We start from the raw sequence: 20,483 nt of genomic DNA, 5'->3' as shown, positions 1-20,483 counted from the left end.
GTTTATTTTTGACTGTTCTTCCAGAAGCGCATTTGTGAGGTCAGACATTGATGTTGGACGTGAAGGCCTGGTTCACAGTCTCTAATTCGTTCCCAAAGGTGTTCTATCGAGTTGAGGTCAGGACTCTGTGTGCAGGCCAGTCAAGTTCTTCCACACCAAACTCGCTCATCCATGTCTTTATGGACCTGCTTTGTGCACTGGTGTGCAGTCATGTTGGAACAGGAAGGGGCCGTCCCCAAGCTGTTCCCACAAAGTTGGGAGCATAAAATTGTCCAAAATCTCTTGGTGCTGAAGCATTAAGAGGTCCTTTCACTGGAACTAAGGGGCCGAGCCAAACTCCTGAAAAACAACCTCCCACCCCGTAATCCCCCATCCAACCAATTTTACACTTGGCACAATACAGTCAGACAAGTACTGTTCTCCTGGCAACCGCCAAACCCAGACTCGTCCCTTCCGATTGCTAGAGGGAGAAGCGTGATTCATAACGCCAGAGAACACGTCTCCACTGCTTGAGAGTCCAGTGGCGGCGCTTTACACCACTGCATTCTACGCTTTGCATTGCTTTGGTGATGTAAGGCTTGGATGCAGCTGCTTGGCCATGGAAACCCATTCCATGAAGCTCTCTACGCTGTTCTTGAGCTGATCTGAAGGCTACATGAAGTTTGGAGATCTGTAGCGATTGACTCTGCAGAAAGTTGGCGACCTCTGCGCACTATGCGCCTCAGCATACGCTGACCCTGCTCTGTCATTTTACGTGGCCAACCACTTCGTGGCTGAGTTGCTGTCGCTCCCAATCGCTTCCACTTTGTTATATCACTGACAGTTGACTGTGAAATATTTAGTAGTGAACAAATTTCATGACTGGACTTGTTCCACAGGTGATTGGAACGCTCAACTGAACAATTTGGATGGGTGAGTGAAAATTTTTGTCAATATAGAGTATATAAAACCAGGTGAGGAAGACACCGAGGAAGACACCTTGTTACCAAACAAGGAGTCATGATCCCACATATTTGTACTATGATCATTTTCAGTTTTCTGGAAGAATTACACCAGTCCTTTACGCATAGAAGTCTAGAGTTGATTTAATATACATGTGATTTGATATGCATTAGAAACACATTCAATATGTTACATAATGATTTAAATATAATTATATACTTAAACAGGTAGTTACATTAAGGTATATTAATTACATTTGCATATAATTTTAACTGTGTGGATATTTTCAATTCTGAATGTTCCATCAATGATTGACAGAAAATGGCAAACATGTAAAAGAACTGTAGAAGATTGTATGCACAACAAAACCTTATCATCAATTCAAATCATAATAAAATATCTCCTCTTCGACATACAAATATTAACGTGGTATGGAATGAAAGTTTCATGTTAACACTTTCAACAGAATATCTCTGCTTGTTTCAATGAGCTAAGAGTGAGACATAATTCATATACAAATCCAGTTCTGAAAAGGTTGGGAAAGTGTGAGGAATACTTATAAATCAGAAAGCAGTGATTATTAAATTCTGTTTGACCTGCATTAAAACAGTACAAATGCATAATATTTTACATAAGCATGTAACAGTGTATGAAAGCGTGATTGTTTTGCCATTTTCTATTATACAAGTCATACTTTGAGCTAAATAATGCTTAATAAATGATTATGCAGCCTGTTGATACATGCAGAATGTTTCTTGGCATTGTCTTGTTAAAAAAAAGCATGTATTGTACAATTGTGCATTGTAGAGGGTTTAATTCCTAAAATCCCTACAATCATTTGCTGAGCAAAGTTATTTTTAAACTGTTGCTTTTTTTTCGTTGATGCAAGCCTCAACCCAGCCTTAGTCATAAAGGAATCTGCCCTTCCTGATGCTCCTTTTCTACCCAGGCATGACTGCATCACCTCTTTTAAATATTTTTTTATAGAAAATAGAAATATAGTATAGAAATAATGTTGTTTCTCAACTTAATTTGTTCCTCTGCCAAATTTTTTAGAGTGTGTTGCAGGGATCAGTTTAAGAATTAGCATGTATCTGCAAAAGATGATGAGGTAAAACTTGATATCTTGTCTCTGTAATGTCTTTGTTCAAATACAGGTCAAAGCAGATTTATAAGCCACACTTTCTGTTTTTATTTGCATTTTATCTACTGTGCCACCATCTTTGTAATAGGGTTTGTAAAGTTACAGCATGGTTTTGTCGTTGCCATATGATATATGTGATAATCGTGGTGTGTCACTCAAATAACACTACCAACAAAATATACCTTGAGGTTTTAATACAAACCAAAGACTTTAAACCTCTCACAGTCTGCTGGCCAGTTACTAAATGTTGCTTCAACCGCAACTGGGGCTGTAAGCAAATTATAGCTCTCCACAATGCTTCCATGAAAAAAAAATGACAATGAACTAGAGGAGTGTCGCACTTCAGCGAATTACTCACCATCATCTTCACTCCCAGCCTCTGGAGAGGAGTCCAGTGGAGGGGTTGTGAACTCCTCCTTCCACTTTTTCCTCTTTTTGGGTGGAGGTTCAGCCTTTGTTTTGGCCTGCTTGGGCCTGGGCTTGGACAGGCCCTGCTTTGTGCTGGGCTTCAGTGAGGAGGAGTCGGACACGGCCGGGGCTGCAGCGCTGTGGGCCAGAAGAGCCTTCATCTGACAGCCTCTAAATAAAGGCAAGCACAAACAAAGTGGTGAATTTACAAATGACACAATTAAACCAGACTAGAATGACAGCAGCTGAAAAACAGCATTAACATTTAATAACTGGCCAGCAATTATTAGATTTTGGCAATTGCAAATAAAGTGGCAAATATACATTATACACATCACAAGTGTCGGAATTAAAAAACATTTTATGTGGATGTGTATGTGCCATAAGTCTTTTTTTATGTTATGATGTAATTTAAACACACCAACTGCCGTTTAGACTGTGTGAAAACGTAATGATGAACAGACTTTATTTTTAATGGTAAAAACCCATTTTTGCCCAGATAAATGGCTTTAAATAATGTACTTGGGCCTTTTGTTTTCTAGCTCTTTTCTCCTGATGCTGAAAAAAAATGAATAACTTCTACTTTGACTCGGTTAACATTACAAGCCTTGTTGCTCAAATCCAATTCTTTTGTCAAATCCAATCTCTCGGACACGATGGTTGATACTTGTTCAGGTAAGTGATTCAAATCTGTCATTAATGTGAATGAACCAGCGTCCTGAAATGACCCTCATGATCACACTTTACTCAGTAACGTCACGTGACTGAATCACTGCATCATCAGCACAAACTAACGAGCAGAACGAGCTTTGCTGAGAAGATCATTAACTCTGATCAGCTCTCAGCTTCATTATTATAGCCAGACGAAGGAGAAAAAGGTGAGATGAGCTACTTTTCCACCATTTACAGGCTTTAATGTCTGTTTGGTGCTGCTGCCATGGTAACGCTGAATGATGGTGCAGCGCTGTGGAGAAAAAGCACATGAATTCCGATCTGAGCGTCACATTAAGGTCACATGACCACGAATAAGATACGTATCCAGTCTAGGACCGCATATGAAAGTGGCTCAGGTTGGATTTGAAAAGATCAGATTTGCATCCACACAGCCCTGAAAACATCAGATCTGAGTCACATTAGAGCAAAAAATTAGCTGGATCTGTGCCACTTAAACCTGGTTATTAGATTGTAGCCTTAATGTTTGTTTTTACTGGCCATTAAAAGTGAAGCATGGTCTCTGATTTTGCACAGCTCTGTCTTCTTCTTTTCCAGAGAAGTTAGTGTTTCCGAGATTTGAGGTTTTGCTCTGACAGTGATAACATTCTGGATTGGCAGAACTGTAATAATAAAATAAAGACTAAAATGTGGTTTTGTGAGTGATTTTGTCTGCGGTTTTATTCTTTGAGAAGGCCGATGAGTGGGCTCGACTCGTTCTGGGAGAAAGGAATGTGCTGCCATGGGGACATTGTTGTTACAGTGTGTGTGTGAGTGGGATTCAATGCATGCCGCATGACTTTGTTCAAAATATGTCATAAAAAAAGGCCAAATAAATCTAAACTGCTTCGATTCTGCTTCTGCTCAGACGTTTTTGAGCTCAGATAAGAAAAGTAGAACGAAAGAACAAAAAAAGAAGAAAAGGCAGCCGTACCTCATGGAATGCATGGGCTTGCACCTTGGTTTCCTGTTGCAGACGCGCACGTACTCCCGCTTGTTCACAGTATCGAGAAACTTGACGTACACTCTCCGGTACATGGTCTTAGCATCTCCAAAGTAACCCAGATACTACATGGCAGAGAAAATAAAACTCAAGTTTAAAATTATGACTGTCAGAAATGTCTGGGACCAGCTGTCCTGCAAAATTAGACAGCTGTTATTTACTCTACTGATTATGCAGTTGGCCCTAGAGCAACATAAAATCAGAAACTGTTTTATTTTCACTCACACTGTTGGTGGCTGAAAACACTCGTTTTCCGTCTCTCAGCTCTGGTATGAATTTCTGCAGCAAGGCCTTCTGTACCTTCCAGATGGCTGGTGGCTCTACTCCCGCCTTCAATGTGATCTGCACCCAAGAAAACACAGAACATGCCACAATGAGGATCAACTGTAGACAGAAACAGGTCCCACTTTATTTGGATGGTCTATAAATGCTTCTTAAATCATTAACAAACTTTCTGGTGATCCTCAGTTGATTATCAACAACATTATGGTTAGGGTTAGGAGTAGATGTAGGTTTTGCCTTGAGGTCAAGGTTAGGGTTGGGGATAAATTTAATAAACTCTTTTAAACTGAATTTCAAGTTCAGTGGCATTTAATGACTATTCCGTTGAATGTTGCTTCAACATACATGTAATGTATACTAACATTTACAAAGAATCTACAGTGGACGATCCAAATGAAGTGTTACCGGAACAGAGATCTTTCAGTAATAGTTAACACAATCTTCCATTACTGGTTTTGTCCATGTTTATAGATATCAGTACGTCAAACAGCGGAGCTGCTCAATCCTAGTCCTAGTGATCTCCCACCCTAAAGAGTTTGGATCCTACACACCTGGCTCTAATATTCAGATGCTCTAGAAGGCCTCCATTACCTGGATCAGGTGTGTTAGATTACGGGTGCTGCTCTGGACTCTGGACCCCGATAATTCCCACTTGCAGTGTAATCTGTAGACAGTCTGTGTTCTCTCATACAAGTTATGGGAGTCAATGAGTCCACAGAAATAAATGTGCACTGTTATTTGGTGGGGTACAAGCCTCCATCACTTCTTAGCTAACTTACTTCTGTAGCTCCTTTGCAAAACTAAAGAAGTCAATGTGTCTCTTTTAGCTACAGAGCACCAGTGAGCTGGAATTCACTACAGAGTCTCTAAAACTCAGTTCACTGTTGTCACTCTTTAAACTCTTCAAATGACTTTCAACTTTTAGTTCCTAGCCACCTTCAGACAGCCTGTAGCTGTTCTGGTTGAGTTTAACCATTCCTTTCTCATTTCTATTTTATATTATTATTTTAATATTTTATTGTAACTGTTCTATTTGATGTTAATTCCTTTACTGTTCTATTCAAGTTAATACTTCTTATTGCTTAATATCTTAAGTTGGTTCTTTTATTTCATTTTAATGTGTTTTCATTAAATATTTTACTGATATTTTATGCCTGTTTTCCATTAAAGCTGTTATTTCAAAAAATGTTATGATTTTATAAAGAAATCTTTTTATCCAGATTTTAATTTGTTTTAGTCGGTAAATGTCATTTCAACTTTTTCAATCCCTTGTAATTTGTCCGGCTACGTTGTTAATGAGGGTCCTCCTCAAAGCTCAATGTACTTTCGTGTCATAATAAATGTCGATTGATTGTCTTGGATTGTCATCAACATTTGAGGTGAGAACAGCAAAATATACATTAGGTTTTTGCTGAACTACTGATTTTATATTTCAGATCTGGTGAAACTGACCCACTGAGTGAACACACTCAGACCAAATGGCCTTAGAAAAAAACTGTGAAAATGCTATAATGGCATTTATATCGAGATACACAATAGTTCTCAATAAGTTATACGAACCAGTATATGCTCGACCAGGCTTGCATCTGATCTGATACCTTTTCTCTGAAGCTGTTTGGTCTGACGTTCAGTTTCACCAGATCTGAGTCATGACGGTGGTTTTTCCCCCCTGAGACTCAAAGTCGTTTAGCTTGAGGAATGATGCTGTTCTGACTCTGAGGTTTGAGGATGTCCTAAATTGTACCCTGAAGCCCGACCTAGTGCTAATTAACATATATTCGCATGTTGGTCAACTTGAAAATGAAAAAGCAAAGTGGAAAATAAAAAGTAAATCTTCAGCTGGTGGCGTCGATGCTCGTTTGCATTTGCCTTTTCATTCTGATGCTTAAAGCGCATCTACACCGAAAACTTAATCACAAACTGTCACTTTGCTGTTGATTTATGCATTTTGCATGCTCATTTTGTCAGATATGCAGCTGTGTTGCTATGAAAATGAAATAAGAACCTAAACATTGTATTTTGATTTTAGTTTTGATGTGTATTCTGCATTTTATGAAGAAAAGCTAAAGCCAAATTGTAGCTTGGATTTTCTTTTCTCTATTAGCTTTTCTATTTTAGATTTGGTCATGAAATACCACAATAACAACTAAAATGAAACGACAAAAAGCTGTTTAAATGTATTTTTTTTGTCACAAATTACTCAAGAAAAATGAAATTGCAAATGCAGGTATTTCATATAATTTTCAAGTACGGCAGGATATTTGCGCAGATGTTTAGAAAAAGATGTCAGAAAGAGGTTTTAATTTACATTTTATTGTTTTAATTTTAAATTTCTTTTTTGGCCAGATTTACCTCCCATAATACAGGATAATTTTATGCCTATTGTAAATTAACCAAATGGTATGCACTCCACACCTATTTGATAAAAGTTAGTCACATACCTTGAGGCTGTCTATTTCCTCATTTTTCACAACAAACTCATCTCGTTCTCGGTACATGCCCTCTCCTTCACTGTCAGACAGTTCCTCGTCTGTTAGGCCTTCAATAGCTACAGTGGTCAGCTGTACAGCCAGTTTGTCTGGAGGCACATTCTTCACCAATTCCTCAGCAGACACTTCCTTTTGCACAGGCTTTTGCAGCTCCTGTGGCTTTGCATCTGTCAACTGGGTGCTTGATGGCTGCTCTTGCTTTGTGAAGTCCTCTGAACTTGTGCTGTCTAGGAAATAGACACCATATCATGTATCCAAGCTCAGAACACGTATGAACAAAAATATCTTACTAATTCAGCTAAACATTCAAAATACTTTTTAATAGGGATGCATGACACAATTTTGGTATTGGTTAAAAAAAATTACCAGACATGAAAACTAAAATAAAAAAGTGACATGTTTAGAAACCAGTCTCCTGTAGCAGGACTTCTTTATTTTGAGACTAAAATACAGAAGTAATTGCAAAGGCATTATTTAGATCACTGACTTCAGCAGCTATGCAAATACAAGTCCATTCCAAATGTACTATTTTCTAGGAATTTATTATACTACTATTATAAAAAAGAATCAACTATGTAAGGCACATAATGCTTGGACCCCAAAAATTGCCACTTGCAATGTAACTTGTTCTACTATCACCAAAGCCCTTGGAAACAGGGTCTTTATTAATTTCAGAAGCAATCTAAATGGTTGGTTTGTAAAGAGAAATCTGATTATGTACAAATGAAACCAACTTCACTGCTCACAAAACCTGGTGCCCTTTTCACGTTTTAGAAACATTATTTCAGTTTTGATTGGCCAATAAAGTTTACATTCTATAACTGTTGGTTGCATGCATGAAAACTGGAATAGGACAGATGTTTAGATTGTAAGGATATTTCAAATAGTTATTTAATTACATATTTACTGTCCTCTGGAAGAGCAGAATATGCTCATTAATTCAATTTGCTGAATCCCTAAATGCTATATTTCTATGTAATCCTTAACCCAATTTTTTCCCAATAAATTCATACATATTGCTGTCAAAAGATGTATGCAAAAAATATCAGATATCAGCATTAGCCCAGAATTTGCCTATTGGAGCGTCCTTTCTTTTTTCTAAGTAATTAGCAAGGAGTAAGATTACATACCTAACTTCTGCTTCTTGTCTGAGGGTTCATCTAAGGAGGAAAGAGCAGAACTAATGCTCTTTTGAAGGTCTTGGTTTTTACCAACTGATTCGTCCTCATCAGAGGAGAAAGATGGAAGCGTTTCCAGGTTCTTCTGAAGCTCCTCATCTAGTCTCTTACTAGAGCTAACAGTATGGATGTCTGGTGATACCAACTGCGTTGACTGAGGCAAGAGTTTAAGGGGGACAGACAGTGGATTAGAAAGTCTCTTAGAGACTGAAGGCTTTCTTGTGCGGTTTGGTGATCTTATGGGTGGAGAGGAGAAGTGCTGCTTGGGCCCAGATTTAAGGAAGTCCAAGAAAGATCCAATGAATCCAGTTTTAACCTCTGGCTGCTTCTCTTCTACCTCTCTTATTTTTTGACGCATCCTTTCCTGCTGCTGGTAGCTGTCATATCCCTCAGACGTGGAAGATGAACTTGTCTCACTACTTCTGGAGTTCTGTCGCTTAGCTTGGCTAGTTCTTTTCTGAGATTTGGGCTGACCATTTTCATCTTCGCCAGATTGCTTAGAAGAGCCCTTGGACCTGACTTTCTTTTTCAGAAGACCATCAGAAGAACATTCCATACTGCCATCCTCCATCTTAACGTTCTTTATTCCCTTGGGTTGATTCAGAACTTTTGACAGATTGTCTGTTTTCACAAGCCCAGTTGGGTTATACTCCTGGCCCGCCAGGTGAAACTCTGAGTGGTTGTGGGTGTTTACACTACCTCCACTGGAATTTAAGGAAGAATCATTACTGGGATTAACACACTGTCCCTTGGGCAATGCCTCGTTTTTCTCATGGCAGTTTGTCACCTTATCGGATGTTTCTTGCTTAAGGTTGTCGTGTTGCATGTGGGAATTTGCAAGGGTAAATGCTTGGTGCCCACCGATGTCTTTGTGAACATTAGCTGTCAGTTGAGCACCATTTAGGGTCAAGGTCATGGTTTGTGTGTTTGCAATGATCATGTTTTGGGTAGAGAAACTGTTAGCTTCATGTCTGTTCTCAACTAACTGAAAGTGGCACTTTGAGTCTGCAGCATTGGATATGGTTGGTAATTCCCCTTCAGAGGACGTGGATTTGAAGTCCTGTGGCGTGACTCCACATGCAGCTGCTGTGGCTGCTAGGATGTCATCCACATTGGAGAGAATGTTTCTCTCATCTGCCATTAGGATGGATTCAGGGAAGCAGATGGAGTTCAAGGTAAAGTGCTGCTTGGCGTCATGTGGATTTGATGGATTGCTGAAATTGTCTTTTGATGCCAGATGCTGCTTGGCGGACTCTGCAGACACTGCAGCCTGGTGATTCTGCTGTTGGTTCCCATGCGTGCTGCCAGCAGAATTTACAATGTCATTATTCATCTGCAGATACTGGATCGGCACTGGTTGCATTTGCACCGCCGGCTTTGACTGGTTAGTTCCTGCATGGAGCAAAGACTGCTGGAGGAGTATCATCTGTGTGGGGTCCATCAAGACCTGTGCACTGGGAATCCGAACATACTGTGTCTGGTTCTGAGGCACCTGTCTGTGATCTGGCAGCTGAACTCTGTTGTTCTGGGTTTGATGGTTCTCTTGCTGAACGGCAGGGGCTTTGAGAAGCAGAGAGTGTTGTTTCAGCTGGTCAGTGCTCAAGGCCACATGGGAGGGCTGCATTAATGTAGCGCTATTTTTTGGAACAGAGGTTACATGTGCATGGGCACTGCTTACAAGCTGTGAATGCTGACCCAAAGTACTCATTCTCTCATCTTTGACAGATGACATTTGCGAGAGGCCTATGATCTGATCCTCTGATCGCGAGTTACTTCGGATCACGCTCTGCGTGTTGTGCCTGTCCTCCATTTTTGACACAACACATACAATATTGTTCTGTATCCCAATATCAGTGTTTGTGATAGCTTGTGTAGAGGTCCCCACAGATGCCTGCTGTAATGCCTGCACATCTTGAATAGGAAGCTCACCGCAGCCCTCTTTAGAGGAGAGGAACAGAGTTTCGTCTTGTTTCCTTTTGCCATAGGCTTGTTTCTGTTCCACTGACGTTTGGTTTTTCTGTAAGGCTTGTGTATAAGTAGCAGTAGAGGAAGTTGGTGAATGGACAGACAACAAATACTTCTGGGACTGCAGCAGTCCATCGGACTTGCTGCCTGGAGAAGGCTGCATTAGGATGTAATCCTGGGTGGAACTGGAGGTTGGTAAACTGTGGACACGGGAAGAAGAGAATGGAGGACTAGAGGTGAGGGACTGACCTGACGTATAGTTCTGGGAGGGGCTACCAGACGCTGGCCCCTGGGCATAGTAACTGGCAGCTGGCAGACCCTGAGCGTGACTGGAAGAATAATTCTGAGAGGGATTGCTCATGCAAAGTCCTTGTACTTGTGCCTCATAATCTTCCCTGTTTGCTGCAGAAGACAAGACCTGCTGCTGACTGGAAGAGTAAATGAGTGACTGGCTGACGGGTGTGTCGTTTTCTGACTGGCTAGCAAACGACGGCAATGGTTTGTATATGGAGGGCAGTTTCTCAGGCTGACCAGGAGAGAAGGCCTGTGCTTGGCTGAGGTTGCTCAACAAACTCTGAGAGGTGATGTAAGTTTGCGATGGACTGATGGACATCAGGCTGGGAAGCTGTGCAGACGTGTACGGTTGCGACTGGCTAGCTATAACAGAGCCTTGTTTCTGGCCAGAGGAAGCTGTCTGAGCATGCGGCTCTGTGCTCTCACTGGGATGCTCTGTTATTTTGGAAGAACCATCTTTGGCTTTCACTCCTGATGAAGAGGAAAACCCTGGGGAAGGAACAGAGGAGGAGGAGGTTGTCTCTTGTTGAGCGTTTACATTAACGGCCTGGGTCGGATCTCCAGCGGGACTGCTGGGTACAGGTGTGTGTCGAGAGGGATCCTGCTGGTAGTTGACATCACTGTCATCAGGCAGGTAACCTTGCAAAGAGTGCTGCACACTGCCAGGCAAAGTCTCCTGGACAGACTGAGTGCTGGAAGGCCGCTGGTGGTGCTTGATGACACTACATTCACGCTGAAGTGCTCGTTCGATTGAGCCAGAGAAAACCGGAGCTCCATAAGGCTGTGAAGAAGCCTGCTGAGAGTTGCCCAGGGCAGAGGGCAGCAGGCTGAACTGAGGTTGCAGAAGGTGGGGGGCAGACTCCTGGGCTGAACGATATGTGGATGACTGGGGCGGTAGGCCAGCGGCCAGCGAAGCACTGCCCAGGCGGTCAAAGGCAAGAGCTGTTGGTACAGTACTCTGGGGGGATTTGATCTGAAGAAGAGGGTCAGTAGGGGACAGCAAACCATTTGATGGGTTGAACGTGGTGTCCTGAACAGTTAGGGTCGAGGTACTGGAAAAACCCCTAGTGGGAAAGGTGCTGGGGTGCTGAAACGACGAAAGAGCAGAAGGCGTGGGGAACGTTCCAGAAGAAGGAAGGGCTCCGGTGAGGAAGAGTTCTGTTGAGGAATTTGTACCTATGCAGGGTAATGAAACAGAAATAAGCAGCTTGTTTATATATAAACTGCTAAATTTCCTTTGGGATCAATAAAGTATCCATCTGTCTGTCTATCATAAAATGTGTTTGTTTCATGCTCTAAAAGTGACGGTAGGAAAGCAACACACAAAGAAGCCTGGATTCATTCAAAAGATGAAGACAGAGACGAGAGAACTTACAACCTCGATCGGATACCATTTCTGCCATATCAAAACCTCAAACTTTATTATTTCTTTTTTTATTTTTACATAATTTGAAAATGCAAGAAGCCCTTTACATTGTGGAATATTTCCTGATAAACATACCTACAGAATGGTCCAAAAATGAACTCTAATAATGTGATAAGTTTTTAATTCTTAGAATATTTATTACTCCTTCTATAAAGTTACCATCTTGGGTATATAAGACTCCAATCTTTTTCCTCATATGTGACACAGATGTGTCATTTGCGTGGCAGTGACATTTTCAATTCTGATTTGAGATGCTTTCATATGTGGTGCTGAAATCCGATACACATCCGATCTGTGGCAATGCGACTGTCTTTTACGTCAGTCCAACTCGACATGCATAACTTCGCACTACTGAGACTCCAACACAAAGGCTGATGTTTCTGTACCAAAAAAATAGAAGAAGCTCATCGCAGCTGCTCCGTGTTCAAAGAGGTTTCGAATGAAACGGCCGAACGTGGCCGGAGGAGCCCGACCAAATCAGACTCAGAATCCTTTATTGATCCCAGAGGGAAATTGCAGTGCCCTTTTTACAGCGAACTTGGAACACACTGTGGGTGAAGAGTCCAGCTGTCAACCACTGGAACTTCATAATCGTTTCTGTGATACTGGCAAAGACGACACTGAAAGCTCCGGGAGCGACAGCCGTTCTCTGGCCATCATGACGGTTTACCTCCGGACAAGTTGCCTCATGAAGCACTGTTCTTTTGCGCATGTGGGTCGGTTTAGCAGCTGATCTGTTCAGGCTGATGTCGCAGACAGATCACACTTAAAAGATAATGTGAACAACCAAACAAAAAATCGGATTTGGTGAGAAAATAAGATTCGGGCCTAAGGCTTTGCTATGACAGTAACAATCTATCACTCAGAAGAGAGCGATATGGTAAAAATAGTACATCCTGATACTTCAAGCACTTTTCATACGATTTGCATCAAAATGTTTTAACATAAATAATAACAGAGTTAGTGTTAGCACCAGCAGATACTTTATGCTCAGGTGTCAAAAGAAAAAAAGTGGTATCAGTGCAACCTTAATGGCACTTTTATATACTACGACAAAGTATCTCCTATCAGATCAGTAAAAGCAGCTGCTCCTTCTTACCAGTCTGCCACGGAGGTGTCCTAAACTGAGGGAGGAGAGACGTGGCTGCAGGTCCAGCCTGAAGGCCTCGGGATTCAATGGAAGAAAGGAAATTCATGACTGATGATTCAGTGGTACTGCTTCCGGTGCTGTGCAGATTTGTATCAAAGACACCAGACAGACCTGAGAGTAATAACAGCATAGAATGAGGGCAAAGGAGTCATTCAGAGAGCTCATGATGTGTTAGATGTGGTGCCATATATAAAGATGCTCCCACTTTTCTCACCTGTAGGGTGGTGAGAGGTGGTGTAGGTAGGGAGCGAATGTGTGGAGGCATAAGTCTGTCGATGGAGAAGCTCCGTCTCTAAGTGTGTAGCACCATAACTGGAGCTAACAGTAAAAGACAAGTATAACAAAACACACAAATAAGACACTAGAAATACAAGCACCAAATTTCTCAACAATAATGTAAACCTGTAAATAGTGGACAACAAATAAGCTTCAAGTGTGCTGCAGAGAATAGTAATTATCACATGATATACATATACATAAACAGGGACATGGTATGTAGGAGTGCTTCACCCCAGATTTCAGAATTATGGTAAGCTCATTTGCATAAAGCTCATCCTGCAAGATAGTGGAAAGACAGCTAGAAGTGCATCTGTGGTTGCTGTGTCAGTCACATGTGTCTGTGTTGTCGTCTCTCACTGCAATCTAAGTAATTCAAATGAAGAAATTCGGGATAAATACACTTAACACTTAAAAAAAACAACAAAAAAAAAAAAACAAAACAAAAAAACAAACAAAAAAAACCACACACTTTGGTATCCACAACATTTTGAGTCCATTTTACCCTGCTGGCTGTAAATCTGTCTCATTACGTGATAATGTTCTAGTGCAGGCTAAAAATGTAATACAAACAAAATCTTTAAGCTTTAGCTCAGCTACAGCTGCTATTCCCACATCTCCAGCAGGAAACTTTTCCACAAAAGTAGAACAGTTTCTTGTAAAATGTCTCTCAATGTTTTCTCTTTTACGAGGCTGAAGTCGCTTCTTGTTTGCCAGCTTCTTGTTTAAATTTTCCCGTTCCACCTTAAATGGTGCCTGAGGTGCTAAAATGTGCTTTGGTATAGTTGGTTGGTATAGTGTAGTGGTTAGCACCTCTGCCTTCTACACTGTAGATTGGGGTTCAAACCCTCACCTGGGCAAGCACCCTACACTTTACCAAAAAGAGTCCTTGGGCAAGACTCTTAACACCACATTGGCCTACCTGTGTAAAACGCTCAAACTGTAAGTCGCTCTGGATAAGAGCATCAGCCAAATGTCAAAAAATGTAGAATGTAACTGCCGCACTACTTAAGGTGGAACGGGAAAAATCAGACAAGATACTGGTGAATGATGTTTGATTAAATGTTTGGCAGTGTCTCATTGCAGATTAAACGTATCAGAAAACCAGGTGGAGTGATTATAAACACAAACATGTCTCCAAATTATGGATGTTCATCTTAAAACTTTCTCTTTGCCTTTTCATTAGCTACTAGCTAGGTGAACTGGCAGTTATAGGCTACATTAATTCCAGCATATAAGACCATTTACTGTTAAAACTGTGCTTGAACGATCAGCACAGCTTTATTTTACTGCAAAGAAGGATTATTTTATTTTTACAGAACTCCAATTCTGAAGTGGAGACAGTAAAACAGTAAAAGAGCTGTTTGCAAGTTGTGTTATGCTAAATTAACTTATAACTTATAACTAAAACATTTTTGGAAAGACGTCAAACATAAGAAACCATATTACAAGTTGCCACCCATTTTCTGCCCGGTTGTAGTTGCTGCCAACCACAGAACCATCAGGTAAGCGATGTCAGAGCTTCCACCCAACTCGGCAAGGGCGAAGTGAATTATGAATTCTATCGCAACTCCTACTGCCAATGATTTACATCTGCTCTCAGTCTTTGAGAACAAGGGCTTTGGCGCTATGTTGCATACTTTGGAGCAGACACACAATGTCTTGTCTCAAAGATATCTTACTGACAGGAAAATTCCTGTATACTTATTGAGAAAATTGGATGACGAACAGGCTACTAAATACAAAAGACTGAGACGTCACTATCAGGATGACATCTTTTTGCTGTCACCACATCTGAAAGCAATTCTGCACTCAGCAAAGACAATACAGTCTTGTCTTACCACATCAAAACATAGAAGTTTTTCAATTGTGGCAAAAGGCCACGTCTGCCATTATTCTACCAGTCAGTGCTCCATCTCAGCCTAAATAAAAAGCTGCCTAGGCCACAAGTTTAACCAGCAGACAAACAGCCACCCAGGGTATTTCTCACAGCTGGAGGAGGTTCATCATCATATTGTTTCCTGCCAGTTGACTGTGAATGGGTGACGCTGGTGCACAGACACTCTCTGCAATCATATGGTCTACCTAGTACTGTTTTTTCTACTTGGTTTTGTTCACAAACTCTTGACAAAGACATTAGCCCAAAATGTCAGTCTTGCATCTCTATTTAAGACTTCATAGAAGATCAAAAATTTAAGACCATGCTCTTGGGTTTACTTTCACTTTCCTACCTGGCATCTGAAACAACATCTGTTCTTTAAACGAAACCAAGACAGACAGGGCACCTCGAAGTTAGTCAAGGCTACATCTGGAGGAAGTGCTTTTTAAACTGCGCATGGACGCCTGATTAAACGTGAAACTGGGTTTTGGTCATTGGTGGACACTGGCCTTTCCTCAGATAAGCACTGCTGCCACTATTTTGATTATTTTGACCCACACACACATATACATAAAAATATGGGACTAACTCACTCCCCACAACTCGCTGTCCCAAATTATGGAACACTGCAAAAATATAATAACTGCATTTCACTGCAACACTTCATTTGACATGACTGCAAATTGGAATACATTTTATTTCCACGACAGTATCTGACTTCATTTTTGCACATTTTACTTTACTTTAACAATGTTACCTGCTAAAGTTACTGTATCAACCACTTGACATTTACAGCATTCAGCAGATGCTCTTGTCCAGAGCGAATTACAATTACACCATTTTTCAGAGGTAGGCGAAGGCGGTGTTAGGAGTCTTGCCCAAGGACTCTTATTGGTATACACTGTGTGCACAATTATTAGGCAAGTGAGTATTTTGACCATATTATCATTTTTAGGCATATTTTCTAACTCCAAGCTGGATAAACTTGAATGCTTAATGGATTTAAGCATAGCAGGTGATGTGTATCTGTGCACTGAGCGAGGGTGTGGCCTAAGGAGGTCAACACCCTATATCAAGGTGTGCATAATTATTAGGCAGCTTTGTATGGTACTGGTATGGGCTGCTATTATTAAAGATGAGCTGGTTGGACCTTGCCAGTTTTTAGAAGACACTTTCTTTAAGCAGTGGTACAGGAAGAATCTGCATCTTTCAAAAAGACAATGATTTTTATGCAGGACAATGCTCCATCACATGCATCCAAGTACTCCTCTGCATGGCTCGCCAGTAAAGGCGTTAAAGATGAAAAACGTATGACATGGCCCCCTTCCTCACCTGACCTGAACCCAACTGAGAACTTGTGGGCAATTCTTAAACGGGAGATTTACAGTGAAGGAAAACAGAACACCTCTCTGAACAGGGTCTGGGAGGCTGTGGCTGCTGCTGCACAAAAAGTTGATCGTCAACAGATCAAGAAACTGACAGACTCCATGAATGGAAGGCTTATCACTGTTATTGAAAAGAAGGGTGGCTGTATTGGTCACAATTTTTTTTTTCCTCAGAAATGTTCATTGGAAAGCTTTGAGTTTTGTTTATAATTCTCACTTGAACAGATGAAAATAAAGTGAGATGGGAAAATTAGCTGCGTAATAATTCTGCACCATTATAGTTGCCCAATAAATGTGCACATATATTCTCCTAAGAAAGCCAAAACATCACTTTATTTTTCTTAAACGTTCATGTTTGAGGTTTATAAACATTTTGGATTAACTGAGAGCACTGTAGTTGGTCATTAATAAAAATAATCCTCAAAAATAAGACTTGCCTAATAATTGTGCACACAGTGTAGTGTAGGGGGCTCGCCCAGGCAGGGGATTGAACCCCAGTCTACAGCATGGAAGCAGAGGTGTTATCCACTACATTATACAAACCAAATACTATACACTATATATAGCTGTTCTGGTTGCCACCTCAGTGACTGCTATGCTCATATATGCTTGGCTATCTGCTAAGCTGCGAATGTCATAGCATGTTACATCCTCCTTTGCCCAACCCCACAAACCCTCATGCTTTGTATTTATTGTAAGTCTTTTGTATTTATTTATTGCACTGTATTGTCTGCACTGTATTTATTGTATCGTCTCGCACTTGTGTTCCTGTCCTGGTCTTGGAGAACTGCTGTTTCGTTTCACTGTGTACTTGTAAAGAGCTGAAATGACAAAGCCTGACTACATAATGCTCTAAACATCAACAAACACAACATACAGCAACACTATTAAACCAACAGTACCATAAGATTTTGCTTGCGATGTAAAGATGGACAACCACTGTAAACCTCCCTACTGAAAAGCAGGATTCCAATTTTCCACATAATCGAATGGCAGAGATGTAAACCAAGTAATTCAGAGTTGTCTGATTTGAAATGGTTCACTGTACAAAGACAGACTTCTTTACAGTGGTGGTGATGGGAACCAGGGGTCACAATGTCTACAACACAAATACAGCCACTTTATTTCTATGCATTTACAACTACAAGTGAACCTACATGTATATTCCATAGTTTCCATATGTACTGCTGATGATAGTGAAATAATGATAAATCCAAAAAAACTTTAATTGGGCACCATTTGCCTCGCATACCCCTCCACAATGATCAAATTTAAAATTAAAAAAAAAAAAAAAAAAAGGTTTTAAGCCAAAACCTCTAAAATCTCAACACTATCGTAAAACAGTGGTCGATGCATTGGACAGTGCATTCATTTAATAACTGTTTATGAGAGCGCTTTGCACTATATAAGTTATTATGGAATTACAAGTGTATATGCAGAACTATTATCTGGCTATAAAAGTCAGATAAAGCTGTAAGGGTCTGTGCAGAGGCATCCAGAGACACCATATGCTGAAGTGAGGAATTTCTGACAGGTATTAAAGAGATTAAAGGGTGTAATTAATTGTGTCTCTCATATGAGTGACTTCAAGGCACTGACTCTTATGAAAATAACATTAACATTCAGCGAACATTAACATGCAGAGATGGAAATGTTTAAAGGTTTGAGGTTTAGTTCTTCTGTGGGTGGAGTTGAGATGGCCCGAGTAGGCGTTTTCACCAAGAAGGGGATTTCACACATTCCATAAACGCTGACATCAAGTCACCGGACTGTGTAAAGAAGTTTTTAGGATTGTCCAGGTAGGACGGGAGATGTTCCACTGGCTTGTTTGTACTGTACCAGCCTATTTTCCTTTTTATCTGAGCTGAAAAACACCCCTCTGAAAGCAGACAGGGCCCTCCACAAATACTGGCACTCCTGGTAAACGTAAACAAACCAGGCTGTGAAAAACATTCTTTACCAGTCATCATTTTTGAGCTTAAACTAACTTTTATTCGAAGTACAATGACGGAAAGAAGGGTTTCTCAAAAAAAGCTCATCAAGAAAAACACTTTTCTCAAATCTGTGTGCCACAATTGTTGGCACACCTAGAAATTCTCATGAGTGAAATCTAACTAAGGTAAATCCAATCCAAGTACATTCCCCTGTGGACTGTATGCTTTGCAGATAAATATAATTAATTTATTATGATATTATACCTGATTACAGCTCGTCAACATAAACCTGTGACAGATGAAATGTTAGTGTCCAGAATGATGAACAGAGCTGTACGTGATTGTAGCCTCTTCAACTCCTTGGGACCACCGGTGGTTCCAAAACACACTTCATCATATTCTTCATAACTTTCATATTTCATAAGCTACGTTCAGAAGCTGGCCGTCGTATGAGGCTGGAACTGTCTGCTTTCCAGTCAAATAGATGGTGATGTCATTTTAAACCCTTATAATAAAAGAAGCTGAACTCAGTTTGTTTTTCTACTGAAAGTCGACCCATTTTTCCCCAAGACTGGGCTATAAACTATAAACAGACGGCGTCTCTTCAGTGATCTGCTCTGTAAACATTACTTTTATAAAATAACACAAAGAGCGTCTGAGATTTTTGGCTCTCAGTAGTAAATTGTAAGCATATAGTGATACGTGTAGATCATAAAACAGATGTTCTGTTCATTTGAAGTTCTGGAGTTTTTTTTTAAAAATTAATAAATAAATAAATAAATAAATAAATGTTAAAAATGGCATTTATTTCATGCAGTTACTGAAAAATTTGCCTTACGATTTCAGATGGTTCAGGTGATGCATTCAGATGGACAAACCTAAATAAACCCTGGAGAATAAGAGGTTAAAACAACTGATAAAGCTGTAGAACATGAGGAATGAAGTTCTAACAGAATTAACATCCAGAAGGCCTCATATTTGACAGATAACATGAAGAAACCCTTACTATGAATAATTACTGCACATTATCGACTTGGAATATTGAATCAAACATCTTAAAACTACTTCTTAAAATCCAAGGAAATGAATCTGTTGATTATGAGCACACAAAGAAGTCAACGAGAACTCAGTCAAAACTTGGTGAAGGACACATCTTCTGGGGATGTGAGTAAACGATCTATTGTCATCTTATCTTCATCAGTATAATGTTCATTTTGCATCTGAGACCTAAAAATTGTGCCGGGCCTTCTTTTTGAGTCTGTGCGTGTGATCTTAATACGTAAAGTCGTATGAAGTCGTGTGATCAAAATGACCCTCTGACTTCGAAATGTTTATTTCAGGCTTTAAAGGGCGACTCGCAGCAGCTTGTTCACCATATTTTAGCTTATTTTTATCTTCCTGACTTAATAATGATACTTCTGTCAGTTTTAAACAATACATAGTACAGCTTTAAAAAAAATCTATAGTTAGGCAATGGTTATGACACAGTAACACACTCTCTCATGATCTCATGCACTACTTGTATAAAATGAGCAGACAGAATATGACCCATGTGTGTCATCTCTCGCAATTTTCTTCCACAACATGCTAAACACGCTCAATCAACAGTGAGCCATACTTGTGTAGTAGATAGCTCAAACCCCTGGCTCCGGTCACCACCTCTGTGGAAAATCTGAGACTTCGAGTTTCTCTAGAACCATTTCACATCTAACCACTGTGAATGACTTCCCACAGGAAGACTTCCCACATTGTCTCAGAGAAATAAAACAGATTTCAACATTATATTAAAGAAAGGTCACTGATTTCTGAATCGTTTCTCCTAAAGCCCCCTTGGGAGAAAAGAAGAGATGAACATCAGCATTTCACTGTGAGAAGTTCTGGTGATGAATGGGGCAGTCGTGGGCTTGAAGTTATGGAACCAGCCCTGTGACCGGAAAGTTGCCGTTTCGATTCCCTGAGCCGACAGTACGTGACTGTCAGTAAGTGCCCTTGTGTAAGACACCTAACCCCCAACTGC

The 20,483-nt window shown here is 40.4% G+C and overlaps 1 protein-coding gene across 1 annotated transcript in view; it reads right to left on the bottom strand.

Annotated features, from left to right (window-relative positions):
- The window catches only part of qser1 (glutamine and serine rich 1), a 33,923-nt gene that overhangs the window by 10,499 nt on the left and 2,941 nt on the right, over nucleotides 1-20,483 (bottom strand). The window contains exons 2-8 of the mRNA XM_017708002.2: nucleotides 13,207-13,310; nucleotides 12,942-13,103; nucleotides 8,110-11,592; nucleotides 6,932-7,206; nucleotides 4,434-4,550; nucleotides 4,140-4,273; nucleotides 2,445-2,665 (exon numbers count right to left, since the gene is read on the bottom strand). Coding sequence (XP_017563491.1) covers nucleotides 2,445-2,665; nucleotides 4,140-4,273; nucleotides 4,434-4,550; nucleotides 6,932-7,206; nucleotides 8,110-11,592; nucleotides 12,942-13,103; nucleotides 13,207-13,310 — 4,496 coding nt within the window. The remainder of the gene's footprint in view (nucleotides 1-2,444; nucleotides 2,666-4,139; nucleotides 4,274-4,433; nucleotides 4,551-6,931; nucleotides 7,207-8,109; nucleotides 11,593-12,941; nucleotides 13,104-13,206; nucleotides 13,311-20,483) is intronic.

This window comes from Pygocentrus nattereri, chromosome 7 (assembly GCF_015220715.1).
Source record: "Pygocentrus nattereri isolate fPygNat1 chromosome 7, fPygNat1.pri, whole genome shotgun sequence".
NCBI lineage: Eukaryota > Metazoa > Chordata > Actinopteri > Characiformes > Serrasalmidae > Pygocentrus > Pygocentrus nattereri.
This window is presented reverse-complemented; position numbering and strand designations above follow the sequence as displayed.